Below are 15,011 nucleotides of genomic sequence, written 5' to 3' on the forward strand. Positions count from 1 at the left end.
AACGAATTAGGCTCGTAATCCAAGGTTCCACTGTATTTGTTTGTCTGTCTGTCATTATATAGCTTACTGTTATCTGTCTACCTAAAGTCTATCTGTTATTAATTTTAAATTTCTTTGTCTCATCTCGGTTTAGCTCTATCAATCCATATATCTATCTATAGTACATATCAGTTGGTCTTTCTGTTTGTCTCTTATCTATCTCTCTGTCTGTTTTCGTCAGAGATCACGTCAACTAAAAATGAAGTACAGGTAATTACGAAACCACAAACTACTGTAGCTCAAATGAATTTATTAATTAAAAGATTATTATGGATGAAATGAACAGTCTATAGCTTTGAAAGTGAACGCATCATGATGTGTCGGCTGAGCTCAGTGTGCGTAGGACGTTTAAGACCACAGACACGAAGCCTTCGACGGCTTCTCGCTCCTCGGGATGCTGTTTGATAGACAGTTTGAGGTTGCCGTGGCGATGGGGCTCGTCTGCAGCGTCCTGCAGGAGCTCGGCGAGGATCACGCTGCCACCACTCCAGCTGTACATGTAGAGCTTCCAGGGACGGGCGTCGCTCCGGCTGTACGCCAAGATCTGGATCTTCACCAGCTGGAAGGCGGAGTTTAGAGTGTCGGGAGAGACGGAGGGACGAGGGACGCCCAGACACTGACGGTGCAGCACCTGCAGCTCCATCCACAGCTTTTCAAAAACGTCATGGGATACCAGAGGACTCAGAGACAGCGCTGGTTCTGCTGAGGCATCAGGAATGCCGTCAGTGTCTCTTTCTAACATAGACGGAAAGGAAATTAGCTTCATGACATTGATACAGTCCTCTATGTGATATGCTAGCTACTTTAGAAGAACAGAGTGTATCTAGAGCGTACCTTCCCTCAGTGTTCCATTCTGAAAGGCTGGATCCGTATCATCTATTTTGATTTCTCCATCTCCATTAGAGATCTCTGCAGGAACGTCCTGAGCGCGGCTCTCGGCTCCTAAAAGAGGATCCAGCGTGTTGAAACTGGAAGCCCAGTGATTGACAGGTTCCTCGGTCCGCCCGGTAATGATGGTCATGGACATGTCTGATTTTGGACCCAGGAGAACCTTGCGGGTTTCGTTTACTCCACACTGCAGGAGTCTGTAGTACAACAGAGCTCGATCTCTCACACACATATCACTGTCCTCCTCTGTGGAACAAACACAATGAAAAACTCCAAATTCAACAAAGATCACAGAAACACTGACACGCTGATCTGGAGCTTTACACTGGGGTGCACGATTCTTTCTAAAATGTGGATTACTATTCTTCTCCATGGAAATAAAGATCACAATTCCGATCAAAGATTCTAATTTTTTTCCAACCAAAATATTTTATACACTTGAGAAAAAATAAAATAAAATAAATAAATAAATAATGATAATTCATAAAAAATTTAATAACAACAATAAATTATTATTTTTTTATATTTTTATATTTATTTAAGATTTTCTACAAATATAATATATAAATAATAAATATAAATAAACATTTCTAATAATCTACAAATATAAATAAAAAACTTTAAATAAATATAAATAAATATTTTAGATTTTCTACAAACATAAATAAATAACTTAAAATTAGTATAAATTAATTTTTTTAATTTTCCACAAATATAAATAAAAAGCCTGAAATAAATATTAATTAATATCGAAAAATTCCTACAAATATAAATCAAAAACTTGAAATAAATATAGACAAATATTTAAAATTTTCTGCAAATATAAATAAAAAACTTGAAATAGAAATAAATAGGTAAAATTGTCTATAAATATAAATAGAAAACATGCGTCAGGTTTAATTATCTAATACAGTAAGTTAAATAACAACCAGAATTTGTACATGCCTGTCTCTGTTCGGACGGTAATATATGTTTTAGTTGTGTAGTGTTCCCTAGAAGAAAAGGATGTAATGGTTCGACACATGCACATTGAGGGAATACAGAGAGCATGCAAAGGAGCCAATCAGAAACAGGTCATGGTTACAGTACAGAATAGTCCCCGCCTCCAGCTTAAGATTGGCTGGAAAATCACAGCGTTGTGATATTGAGTGTGCACAGGAGAAGTAAATAATCAAACATGTGAACATCTACTGGTTATTTAACATTTATCCAATGTCTAATAATTAACTGATATTTATCTAAAGCTCATCTTATGTTTATCCAATGCCCAACTAATAATACTCCAGGGTTTATCAAATGTCAATCTAATGTTGATCTAATGTTAATCTAACATTTGTTGAACTCCCATTTAACTTTTATCTGATACCCAACTAATGCTCCTTTATCAAATCTCTATATAATCTATACATTTATAACATTTCTTTCGAGTTTTATTTCTGTAAAGGGACTTTATGACAATGTCTAGCGTAAAAAATACTATTTAAAAAAAAACCTGCCATAAATTAAATTAATGTTTTTTTTTCGAATGCCCATCTAACATTTATTAAATCCCCAACTAAAGCTCATCTAACATTTATCTGACTTACTTCCGAGCTAAATCCAAAAAGTTATTACTTGGCATTTTTTTCTTCTTCTGTCTTACGTACCAATACAGTAGTGTAAGAGACGCCCCAGCATGTCCTGAGTCTCTGCAGGACGGGACAGAAATAATTTCAGCGATGCTGTGAGAAGTTCTGTCTTCACTGCAGAGGAGATCTCCATCCTTAGTCCGTCTATGAAGCCCTCCAGCACATAGGGGGCGCTACTGATCTGATCTCCATGCACCCCAAGCAGCCATAACAAAGCCTGTTTTCCCTGAGAGAGAGAGAGAGAAAGAAACATAATCTGTATTGTAAGGACAACAATGACGAAGGCAATGTTTACACTCATTTACCACGTGTTTAACGTCCGTCTAACATTCAGTCAACAATCAGCTAATACACATCATCTAAAGTTTATTTAATGTTAAGCTAATGTTAAACTAACATTCATCCAACGCCCATCCCTTGGTCTGAGGTCCTTTTAACATAAATCTAAACTTTATATAACATTCATCTAATGTCTATCTAATATTAATCTAACATATAGTATATCCAACACTAGCGTAAGTACGTGTCGTTGACCGAAAAAGAGTTTGTGGAAATAGTTAAAAGGTTTAAGCTAAAAATAGTCTGATGAACTTTAATGTAATCAGTGATATTATTATTATTTCAGGTTAAAGTCCACGTATAAGTCTGTCTGTCTTTCTGTACAGCAGAACTCTCTGTCTAACTTATTAATACAAAGAAATCACATTCGGTAAGGCTGAGTATACACGCCTAGTTTACACTACGTAAGTTGTCCTTCTTTCTGGATCAGACAAATACACTCCCTGTTCGGTAATCGGAGAGTGAATCACAAATGAAAAATGGAAAAAGTAGATCAGGTATAAAGATTAAGTTTTGTTTTAAAACGACTCCAGCGTGTTAAAAGTTCACTTATACCACTTCAGCGCTGTTATTTCAGCCAAAGTGAAAATATGAACTAATCCCAGTAAAAATATTCAGTTTAGCTTTTCTAATTAATATCTGTTGGTGCAGGTGTGTGTTTACATTGAGACAGTAGCGCATTAGTAGATTATTTTACAGTAGATTATTAAGTCCGGCACATAACTGTTTATAACATCGCTTTCACTGAACATTTTGATTTCACTGATGGTGCAGGTTAAACTTCAGGTTGAGATCTAAGGACTGCAAAAGTGCGCCCACGGTTTGACACAGGTGCAGTACTCTGTTAAAACTGCTCATAACTAAATTCTGCTTAACATTTTGATTCTGTTTATGGTGCAGATTTAACTTCAGGCAAATACCATAGTACTGCCAAAATTTCAATAAATTCTGCCCAGCCAGTTTTATGCGGCGCTGTGACAAAATCTAGCTGGACAGACATACAGACATACAGACAGACAGAAACTTTTTTGAAGGGTCCTTCACTGTATAAAGTATAACATCTTTCTAAGGTTTCGATAAAGTTTATCTAACATTCATCCAACATTCACCTTACGTCCATCCAGCACTGACATCATGTCCTACCATTCCTCCAAAGGTCATCTAATCACAATCTAACTTTCATCAAACCTTCATCTAATCTTTGATTAAACGTTCACCTAACAAGTTCTTCTAATGTTTATCTAACACTCATCTAACCTTCATTTTACTTTTGATCCAACTAGTCACTGAACACCTGTCTAACGGTTATCTAACACTGACCTGACCTTCATGTACCATCCTTCTAATGTTCATCTAATGGAAATCTTACATTCACCAAACCTTCACCTAATGTTCATCTGATGTTCACCTAACGCTCATTCCTACCACCAGTCATCTAAAGACATTCATCAAACCTTCATCTAATCCTCACTGAAAACCTCAGTCACTTATCAACCGTCTAACCTTCCAACATTCACCTACTTATCTTCTATTCATTGTTCTTCTAACACACGTCAAACGCCTGTCAATCGTCCATCTCACTCTCACTATCGTTCATCTAAAGCTGATCTAATGCTTTCATCCAGTGTTTATCTTACCGCCATCCATCACCTATGAACAAATAAGAAAAAGAAAGACAAACGGCTCAGTGTACACAAGATCCAAATGTTGCCCAAGAAAAATATCAGCATGGAAATCTATGCTAATCAGCTAAGACCTTGCAGGTAATGCAAATTTTGTTTTTTTCAACACTGGCTCGAGTTTAACTTGTCTTCTTAGTTCGTGAATAAAAAAAACTACCTACAGAATAAAACATGACAAAAGCTGAGTCTTGAGTTTCCATACCTCGTCGTCCTGAGGGAGATCGTCACACCCCTCGACGGCACGACACACGGCCGCGGTGCTTTGGGGGCAAAACCATGCCAGGTCTCTGTACGTCTGTAACACAGCTACATACACACAAACACACACAATAAGGGGCACGTTGTGTTTTACACAAAGCTTCAGCATTACCATGATTATACAGTATATTTTAGTTACATAACAACACATTTTAGATACACTGCCGTCTTTTGCTTGGATTACGGCTGTGGGATTGTTCCAACAGAGCTCACTAAACAGTACATTTATTATAAGTTCAGAGTCTTATTAGTTTCTCTCCAAATTCTTGTATCGATGATGGAAGAGTCTTTTTTAAAGTCTTCTTCAGCACATCGTAAAGATTCTCAATTGTTTTTAGGTCTAGTTCCTGTGTTGGCTTGTACGGTAGACACAAGGCATGATTGGTGCATTACTTCATCTACATCTCTTTTTACCTTGATGGCGTAATCGCTCTGAAACAGGGTAAATCTTGACTTGTTACACCACATGACTTTTCTTAATTGCTACACAGTCCATTTTTTATGCTTTCTCACAATTAGAAGCATCTTTTTCCCAATTACTCTCACTGGTAAGTGGTTTTCTTAAGGCTACACAGCTGTTTTATCCCAATCGCTCGAGTTCTCTCCATGTTGTGCGTGTGGAAACACTCTTACTTTCACTATTAAACACAGCTGGTCATTTAAATCTTGTTTCTTTATGATTTGATTTCACAAAGCGTTTAAGAGATCTCCTATTACGCTCATTCTGGCTCTTTTCGAGCACATTTCTTCTTTGAAGATGATGTTTCACCACCATCCTTCCAGGTTCTTAAGCCAACTTTAGCAGTTTCAGGAATCTCCTTAGTTGTTTTCTTTGCTAGATCCAGGGCAATCATTTGACCCTTCTAAAACAGAGCAACATCTTTAACATTTAGGCTTTTTATCCAGAGCGACTTATTTCATTATACATTGAGCAGTTGAGGGTTAAGGGTCTTGCTAAATAGCCCAACAGGTGGTGACTTTTTTCAGGGGCTGGACAGTTTATGTTTAATTTTGTGGCATGACTATAATATAAGATTGTGTGAGTGAGACGTTTCTATAGAAACAAGAACTTATTACAAAAAGAAAAGAATTAATATATGGTCGAGTCCAATAACTAACACAGTATGACACTTTTTTTCTTTTATTTAAAGCCCTATACACCTAAACAATTGATTTGAAATAAAGCAATCAACATGTTATTGAAATGTAAATGTTCAGCTTTAAATCAAGTGCTTTAAAAAGTACAAAGTTAACCATTTATGAAGTATAGCCATTTTAGCACTCAACTTTTGCAAACTCAAAAGTAAAAGGACGACTGGTTAATAAAGCAGTATAATCTCAAGTTGTGGCCTGTTTCTTAGTTCTTTCATAACAGATTTGAATCCACGTGTTGAAGTTGCCCTTATTAGCTGTTCTTGGTTACTCTCTAAATGTGGTCTACAGAGGCAGTGATGCAAGTAAAGGAGACCATCGTAAGGCTAAAAAATGTAAACAGACCTATCAGAGAAAGACAGAGATGAAACAATTAAAGTGGTGACCCGGGAATTAGTTCCTAGACGAAGAAGCACCCTTCACATGACCTAGCGGAGTCGAGAACACTCTGGACGAGGTGGGAGTATCATTGTCAAAGTTCACAATCAAAAGACACCTTCATGAATGTAAACACAGATGGTCTGTCTCAAGATGTAAACCACTAGGAACATTCAAGAACAACAAGGCCAAATTAGACCTAGCCAGACAACATCTAAAACGCCTGCATAGTTCTGGAATAAGATTGTCTGGACAGCTGAAACCAAAATGATCTTGTACAATCACAGCTTTCATGCGTCTCAGCCTGTCAGTCTGTCACGTTGCTGTTTGGGTAACTTTATGCCACTATTGGTGCAACAAACCAAGCAGCTTGGCTTAATGTGATAGCTTTTGATCATACATCTTCCTCTTGATCACAATCCAGAAGTTTACGATCAGGCTCAGATCTGGAGATTGGGATGACCATGACAGAGTCTTGATCTGGCCACATGGCCTCCATCCACACTTGACTGACCTGGCTGTGTGGCGTGGAGCATTGTCTTTAGAGTTTGGGGAACATGAGAGCAGAAGGAAAGCAAATGTTCCAGGGTGACCGTGTACATGATTTGATTCAGACAAATCTGCAAAAATTGAAGAAATCTGCAAATCTTGATGAAGCAAATATCATCATTGATCCCCAGATCATCATTGATCCTCCTCCAGATTTCACAGTTGGTACGAGACACTGTGGCTTGTACGTCTCTCCAGGTCAGCATCTAACAATAAGATGACCAGGTGTTGGCCGAAGCAGAAAACTGAACTCAAAGATGACCTTACTCAAGTTCTCTGCTCTTTAATTCCATTCTTGCAAACCTTCACAGACTTTGCATGACTTTCAAACCATCCTCACCGTGCTCTTCAACCAAGCTTAAGTTTGTCACTGTGTTTTTAAGGGCCACTTAATGCTGTCCTACAGTTACTGAGAGACGTTTGAATGGGTTTGTGGTCGTCCCTGTAAGCAGAGATTTGGTTTTGCCCTCTGCCAGTTTGTAGCTTTGTTGTCTGCTGCTTGACCTTGTTCTTGTCTGCTGCCATCTTTGAAACGTTTAAGTATGGAAGCTACCTGATGCTCAAAGAATTCCTGTGCCAGTAAAGGCAGAATTGAACCCTTCTTTTCTTCACTCTAAACTTTTCATTAAACTCTTTTGGTATAGGTAACGGTTAGTTTGAAAAAGTCAGTCATCTGATGTTGGAATCGAATGGAACTTAAAAATAAAAGAATAAATTCAGAGCACAATTAAAATTATGTACGGTTCAGAAATAAAGGAAAAGTCCTTTGCCTTGGACTACATCTACTTGATCACTTGATTGGCAAAACATTGTATCATTTACATGACGTTCTGCTCAACTGACGATTTGGCAACACACACCGTGTCAGATTTCAGCTTGTTTGCAAACGGACCTATTGTATACGAAAAGATCCACTTCTGGGATAAGAAAGTATCACCAAACACAAGCGACCTGTAACTCATCATACCGTTTAGAAATATTATAAAGTTTATACACTGAACTAAATCCAGAAACGTTAATATTGGCACCTTCTGGATTAAACATAAATTTAAAGAAATGCTAAAAATGAGACAGATGCAGTGATCACTGACCCATGTGTGTGTTCATTCATGTGTGTATTTCTTTCTTACCAGAAGTGATGTGTTCCTGCTTCAGTGCCAACAATCCTGTGAGAATCTCCAGACACTTCTCAGTGTACGTTCGTCCGATCCGGCCTTCAGGAACGGAGAGGTGTTTTAATCAGGCATGTTTCAAAGTCAAATTAGAGAAGTAATAGAATTAGAAATATAAGAGAAATATGGAAATAAACTTGGATGTAAAGGTCTTCTTTTTTTTCCCCCAGATTTTTCTTTCTAATTCAGTCGTGTCCAATTCCTTCCCGTCACTAGGGGGCTCCCACATCAAGGCTACTACTACCACTCAGTCGGGAGGGCCAAAGACTATCGCATGTTTCCTCCGACTCACGTGACACATCTTATCGAACTGCTCGCTCACGCACCGTTGGGGGCGGAGTAACACACTTGGAGGAGCGATATCCGCTTCTTCCGCTTGCGTGAGCTCACAGACGCCCCTGATTGGCTGTAGAGCCGTGATTATTGTGGGAGCACTAAGTACCTCTCATCCCTCCCCTCTGATAGAGCTCGGCCAATCAGCTCTCTCTAGACCTTCGGCTGTGAGAGGTTACAGCAATGGTGCATTTTAGAGCATAACACTGGGTCAGTAGCGTACTGTATGTAGTGAGCATAATAACGTCAATGGATACATTTGTTACATGGACCACAAAAAAAAAGGCGATTCAGCATCATCAGCCTAATCAACCATTGTCTTAAACCGCTGGCAGCAGACAGCATGAGACCCAACAAAGTAGGAAGACACTTAGAGACAACACACCCCAGTCACATAACCTAATCAGCTATGAAATGTAAAAAAGGAAAAAAATAATAATTTGGGTCCCAGTGTTTTGGATAGGGGCTTGTCCCAGGACCCCCTAAATCACTTTGTAGAGAATCAGCAGCAAATCTTAGAAGTTTTTCACATTAGGAACAATCGATTTGTACCTTTTCCCCCCCTCCTCCCCCGCTGGCCAGCGTTCACATTGCTTTGTGCTTCGTTTTCGGGTACACTTGCGTATTTACGTCTTCCGATACGGCAAGTGGCACTTATTCGGTTTGTGAGCCGTCATTAAACACTTTTGTGCTGTGCCTCATATTATTAATACTTTAGTAAAAATGCCAAGAGTGGCGCTCTCGTGTGACTTCTGCTTTGGCTGTGAAGGTTAAAGGATGAGATCGGCGCGTGCTACATGCACAATGAGATTTCGGAGGAGACAGACGTCGCATCTAAACAGCGATCTACTTCCGTTCTCAGGTACGATTTCATCCATATCTGATTCTATATGGCTGAGTGCGCTGTATCGTTCCCTAGACCACCTCTTCAAGCAGACCTGCGAACGGTTCCCGAGCACGGAGCGATTGTGTTCACACTGATCAAAATGAACCAGACTTTGGGGTGAAGTGTTCTCAGACATAATGAGACAGAAAAAGGGGCCATAATGTGAAAAAATCATTTATAAAGTGTGAACTGCGTGTATATTCACTCAGTGTGTTACCTATCGCTTTAATGGCAGCCTGGGCCAGTTCGGTGGAGACGTCAGTACAGTAACTCTTCATTTCCTCTAAGATCAGTGCTACATTCTCGTCGTTCACCAGCTCCTCCAGGATCTCCATTTTGCGGAGTTTGATGTACGTCGGTTCAGAGAAAGCGCAGAAGAAGCGTTTGTAATGGCTGCCGTATGCGGTTGGTTGACTCCGGAGGACCTGCTGCACGTGGCAGAGCGCTGTGAAGCGCATTTCGCGGGCTGCAGCTCCGCAGGCTGCCAGCAGGGGGCCCCGGGCACGCGTAAGGGCGTCAGCCTGCACCGTTGGCTGAGCGGCAGCTAAATGCAGGAAAAGGCGGAGTGTGGCGGCCATGACGGGCGGCTGAGCGCTGAGCAGGAAGGTGTCGATCAGGCTGAGGATGTCGAAGAGCTCGTCGTCGTTTCGGGGACGGTAACGCAGGAGGAACGTGAGAACTTCGCTCTGAGACCAGCTGTCCAAATCCTTCAGCCTAAAACGGAGAAAGAGAATACTAGAGATAAATACTGCACCTACAGTCACACGGTCAGACGATCAGGGCGCAGGCGGGGCGAGCTGGGGATCAATCAGACCTGTTGATGAGGTGGTGAGCGATGGGCTTGTTGATGACGACGCCTCCTTCCTGGTGTAAGATCTCCTCCAGAGCACGCAGGCAGTTTACCATCACTACAGGGTCGGGGTCTCTCAACAGAGAGTACAGCTCGTTCACCATAGCGCCATCTGCAGCACAAACACCATCATCATCAAAAACAAAGACACATCTTAAATATATATATTAGTGAGTGAGTTTACAATGACATTTTTGCACATTCTGTAAATCCTCTGTAATTTATCTCACTCACTCACTCACTCGACTTCTATACCGCTTTATCCTGGATTCAGGGTTGCGGGGGGGCTGGAGCCTATCCCAGGAGACTTAGGGCATAAGGCGGGGTACAGGGTGCCAATCCATCGCAGGGCACACACACGTACACACACTCACACATCCATTCACACACACTACGGGCAATTTGGGAACGCCAATTAAACCGGAGGAAATTCACGAAGCATGGGGAGAACATGCAACCTCCATGCACACGAGACGGCAATCGAGCCTGGCCGGGAATCGAACCCGGACCCTGGAGGTGCAAGGAAATTTTATCTTTCTAGATATTCTATCATATGTGTATGGTTGTATACGTGACAAATACAATTTGAATTTAAATATACAATCGATAAACAACGAAATGAAAAATAAATAAAGAGATAGGGGAAGAAAAAAAAGAGAAGGAAAAAAAGGAAGTAACAAGGAAGAGAGAAAGAGAAAAAAATGAAAAATGGATTTTTGAAAATTTTGGAAAAATGCAATGAAAGAAACTTGTGTAGTTTTTGAACAACTTCCAAATATTCTCTTATTACTTTCCGTATTTCTTCCAGCTGTTTCATATTTATTGGTTCAACTGGGGTGAAAAATGTTTTAACACATACTAAAAGGTAAAACGTTTTTTTCTTTTTTATTTAAATTCCTCTTTGAGGTGTATTGTGGGTACATAGAAACCTTTCTTGTTTGGATTAGATTTTTTTTTCCTTTTCATTGGTAATTCAGCAGGAGTGTGATATTCTTCAAAACGTAACAGAGGCGAGTCGATGCGAGTGATGTCATTAGAGCAAACGGTTCTGACCGATCTCAGCTTCAGGTTGGAGGCTGTGTATTTTGGCGCATCCTAACACGGCTACTCTCCTCACGTAGGACGATTTGTCCCGCAGTGCGTTCAGGACCGGCTGATGGATGTACTCGATTATTCCGGGCATCCTGCAATCAAAGAAAGGTAAAGCCTATGATAAACCAACACACCTTGTCGAGGTGGCGCCATCTTGTGGTCTACCTGGTTCCTGACATCCGTACCTGAGGTTGCACATGTTGCGGAGCGCCAGGCCGCGGATCATGGGGTTCGGGTTGTCGCAGTCCTTCCTCAGCGTGTTTATCGCGAGCAGAGCCATGTCGGGTTTCACCGCGGCGAACGTCACCATGTAGAGAAACACCAGCTTCTTCTGCACCACGTCCACCGTCGCGCTCGCCTTCACCATCTCCATGAACACACTCGACACGTCCACACCCTCCGTCATACACCTGCAAATTAAACCGGCAAAGCCATTTTTAATCAACATTTATTCAACATCAATCACAAACTGATAGATAGTGCTGCAAGAAGCGATCATAGGGGTCCAAGCACTTTAAAAAATGTAAGTGTAATTGTTACTGACGAACAACAACCACTGTGACAAACTAAACTTGGCACTAACCTGATGACCCGTGTGATGTAATTTCTGTAGCGGAGCCGGTCTGCTTGGACATTTGGATTGGACAGCGCCCTCTTCAGGTCCTTCACCGTCTCCTCGCACCCGAAATACGGCATCGTCTCGCTGGAGACAAAGACAGGAGATAGTAGAAGATGAATTACTGAATAATGTATACGTTACGGCATGTTTAAAAAATGTTTCGGCACTTGTAATCTTCTGAGATCTTTGTTTTTCATAGTTAATTACACGTTACAAAAGAATTGGGCAAAGTATGCAAATCCATATACATGTGTACTTGAGAAACAACCATTAAAATGACTGAAGTTTCAAAGTAAATTGTAAACGTGCTGTTGTGAATGTCAGCTTCTCATTCCGAACACCTGTTACATTATTATGTGTGTCTCAAAAAAAAAAAAAGGCAAGTCACGCAATTCATGCAAACTCATAATAGTATGCAGGTAGCGAAATGTCATTATGTACCGCAACATCATGCAGAAATGTAGTGAAGTAAAAGTATATGTGCTGTTCTGTTGAGTGGAGTTAAAGTATTAAAAATGATCCACTAATAGTTTTTATATTTCACCATGTACAGTGATTTATTACGCCAATTTTTTTTCCACCCAAGTATCAATATCTTCTGTATATTATGTAACATTATGTAATAAATTACTTATTATTTCTGTTTGTTTATTATTATTTCAGTGGGCGGGGTTTGTGGTGTTTGGACAGGTGGTTCTGTTAACCTTCTCGTCAAAGGCGTTCCTCCCTGAATCTTAATCTTACAGTAGGCAGCCTCATCATCAACTTTTATGTTGAACATCCAATCCGCAACACACATGTTTTTTGGCACAGGTTTTACCCCGGACGCCCTTCCTGGCATAACCCTCCTCTTTTATCTGAGCTTGAGACCAGTGGCGGTGGTTTGGCCGTTGGGTGGGAATCGAACCCGGGCTTTCCACATGGCAGGCGGGCGGAGCCGCAGGTAAACCACTGGTTTTCCATAAAAGCAGCTCTGAAAGCAGCTCCAGCTGCGAGGAAAATCGTTGGTTTGTATTAATGCGCTCTTCCGACTCTAATCTCATTTATAAGGACTTGTATGGCTGATGTGTAACATAAACATTACATATAGATATCATTTCTAATAATAAACAAAATATAAAACATGACGTTTCACCGTAACGTGACAAGCTGATTCCGGAGCGAAGGAAAAAGTGTTTCTTCATAAATGTTTCACAACATTACACGGAATTATAAATTGTTAAAAAACAGGATTTGTAAAATTAAAATGTTATAATGAAGTAAATTAAATGTTACAAGTCAAATGTACTAACTGTAATAAAACTGATACAGCATTAAAATGCATTTTTGGTGTGATGCTATAGAAAACAGTCTTTTACCCCTTATATAAATGTATTTACATAGATCTACAGCAATATCTGTGTGAAGTTATATTATTATTTTATTATTATTATTATTATAATTATACATCCACAGATTCTAACTGGTTTCAAAGCAGCCTCATTTGTAAACCGTGCCCCAAACGATGACGTCATCACCAAGGTAACCGAGAATTAACCGTACAAAAAAACGTTTGTCCTAAGACCTGCCCACTAGACAGAGCGTCATCCTGATTCAGCCAATCAGATTGTAAGCACAACCCGGATGACGTGCAGAATGTGCAGATCATACCGAATACGTCAAAACACGGGTAACTAGCCGGTTACAAATGACTAGCGTAAAATGATAACTCTCGGTTTTAGACTGTTTGTCATCATTTCGCCCTCAATCCCAGAGTTAATAATAACTTACCTGATTAGTTACTTAATCCCGGTAAAATGGTTTATTCCGCTTTTTAAAGTGTAATCATCGGGTGGAGACGGGACTTAAAAATATCTAGATACATTTTGTTTATGGGGAGATTGTCCAAGCGTGAGCTCGGAAACAAGACCGATACTTCCGGTTGTGTGTAAAAATGCAAAATAAAAGTCTTTACTTGTACCAAACATCAGACTGGTAGTGACATGTTTTAAGAACCAAAAAAAAACTCCACTTGTTTATGATTTACTTTATTTACAATAAAAGATCTAGCTATCTTAAAGTATGATCTGAAGTGCACGATTGATGCAAATACGAATTCTAAATAAATAGCTAAATAAAAATACAATATAATAATGATAATGATAATAAAATGATATTAAAAGGAAATTTAAAAGGAAATATAAAAGGAAGGGTGTGTTTTACCCTGTAGCTCATAGCTACTGAAACCCCAGATCAGATTGTGAAGATTCAACAGCAACAGCGTCTTCGACAGGCGCGAGTTGACCATCACTCCATTTGGGCTTTGGACCCGTACTGCATCCAGTGGCTGTGGTTTAGGCATTGTATAAAATGAATCCTGGGCCTTCTGTATGGCATATATTGTATTAAATTTACATTCAAATTTTGTTTGTCAGGTACACAACCATATACAGTATGATATAGAGTAAAATGCTTATTTGACTGTGATTGGAAAAAGTAAATTTTAAATGTAAAACTTTGGCATGAAATGTACAGATCTAAAATTTACAGATTTACAATGTTAAAATAAAATATAAATAAAATAGAAACACCCGAAATATATAAATTACACAAGATGTGCAGGATGTGCACTTTAAAGGGGTATATTATATTACTAATACTATATATTATATTATATTATATTATATTATATTATATTATATTATATTATATTATATTATATTATATTATATTATGCATTTATTTACATTTTTACCACAGTTGTTATTTTATTAATAATTATCATTATCATACTAATATAAAATAAATATACATTTTGTCTCTAATTTCGCATTTGATCAATAGAAATGTTTCTTATTAACTTTAATTAGTAAGAATAACTTAACAAACATTAATATTTGGCCATACTTTATTTAATAAATGTTAAACATTACACTTGCAGTAATTCTTTAAGGAGAATTACAGGTGTTTAGAGTAAAAGTGGTCTTTTTTAATTAATTATGGAGTTTATTCTATAAAAATAATTTTTATATATTTGTTTTAGTTTTTGTATCGTTTTGTTAAATAAGTTGCTTTATTAGAAACAATTTGATTTTTCTTATTATTTTTAATTGTTATATTGTAAAAAAAATATTCTTTTTATTTGACGTTATTTTGTATTATTATTA

At 38.9% G+C, this 15,011-nt stretch overlaps 1 protein-coding gene across 2 annotated transcripts; it reads right to left on the minus strand.

The window, feature by feature from the left end:
- Positions 1-272: 272 nt before the first annotated feature.
- Positions 273-13,786, minus strand: ap4b1 (adaptor related protein complex 4 subunit beta 1). Of its 2 annotated transcripts, XM_053483445.1 has the most exons (11): positions 13,636-13,786; positions 11,830-11,949; positions 11,432-11,656; positions 11,208-11,338; positions 10,119-10,266; positions 9,522-10,018; positions 8,044-8,127; positions 4,779-4,882; positions 2,574-2,781; positions 874-1,173; positions 273-774 (listed from the first exon to the last, which is right to left on the minus strand). In XM_053483445.1, the coding sequence occupies exons 2-11, from the start codon at positions 11,940-11,942 to the stop codon at positions 350-352; spliced, it is 2,235 nt and encodes a 744-aa protein (XP_053339420.1). In that variant the 5' UTR covers positions 11,943-11,949; positions 13,636-13,786; the 3' UTR covers positions 273-349. The 2 variants fall into 2 exon arrangements, with proteins under 2 accessions (XP_053339420.1, XP_053339421.1); XM_053483446.1 differs by lacking the exons at positions 11,432-11,656; positions 11,830-11,949; positions 13,636-13,786 and having other exon boundaries at positions 11,084-11,212.
- Between the last annotated feature and the right edge of the window lie 1,225 nt (positions 13,787-15,011).

This window comes from Clarias gariepinus, chromosome 22, assembly GCF_024256425.1.
Source record: "Clarias gariepinus isolate MV-2021 ecotype Netherlands chromosome 22, CGAR_prim_01v2, whole genome shotgun sequence".
Classification (NCBI taxonomy): Eukaryota; Metazoa; Chordata; class Actinopteri; order Siluriformes; family Clariidae; genus Clarias; species Clarias gariepinus.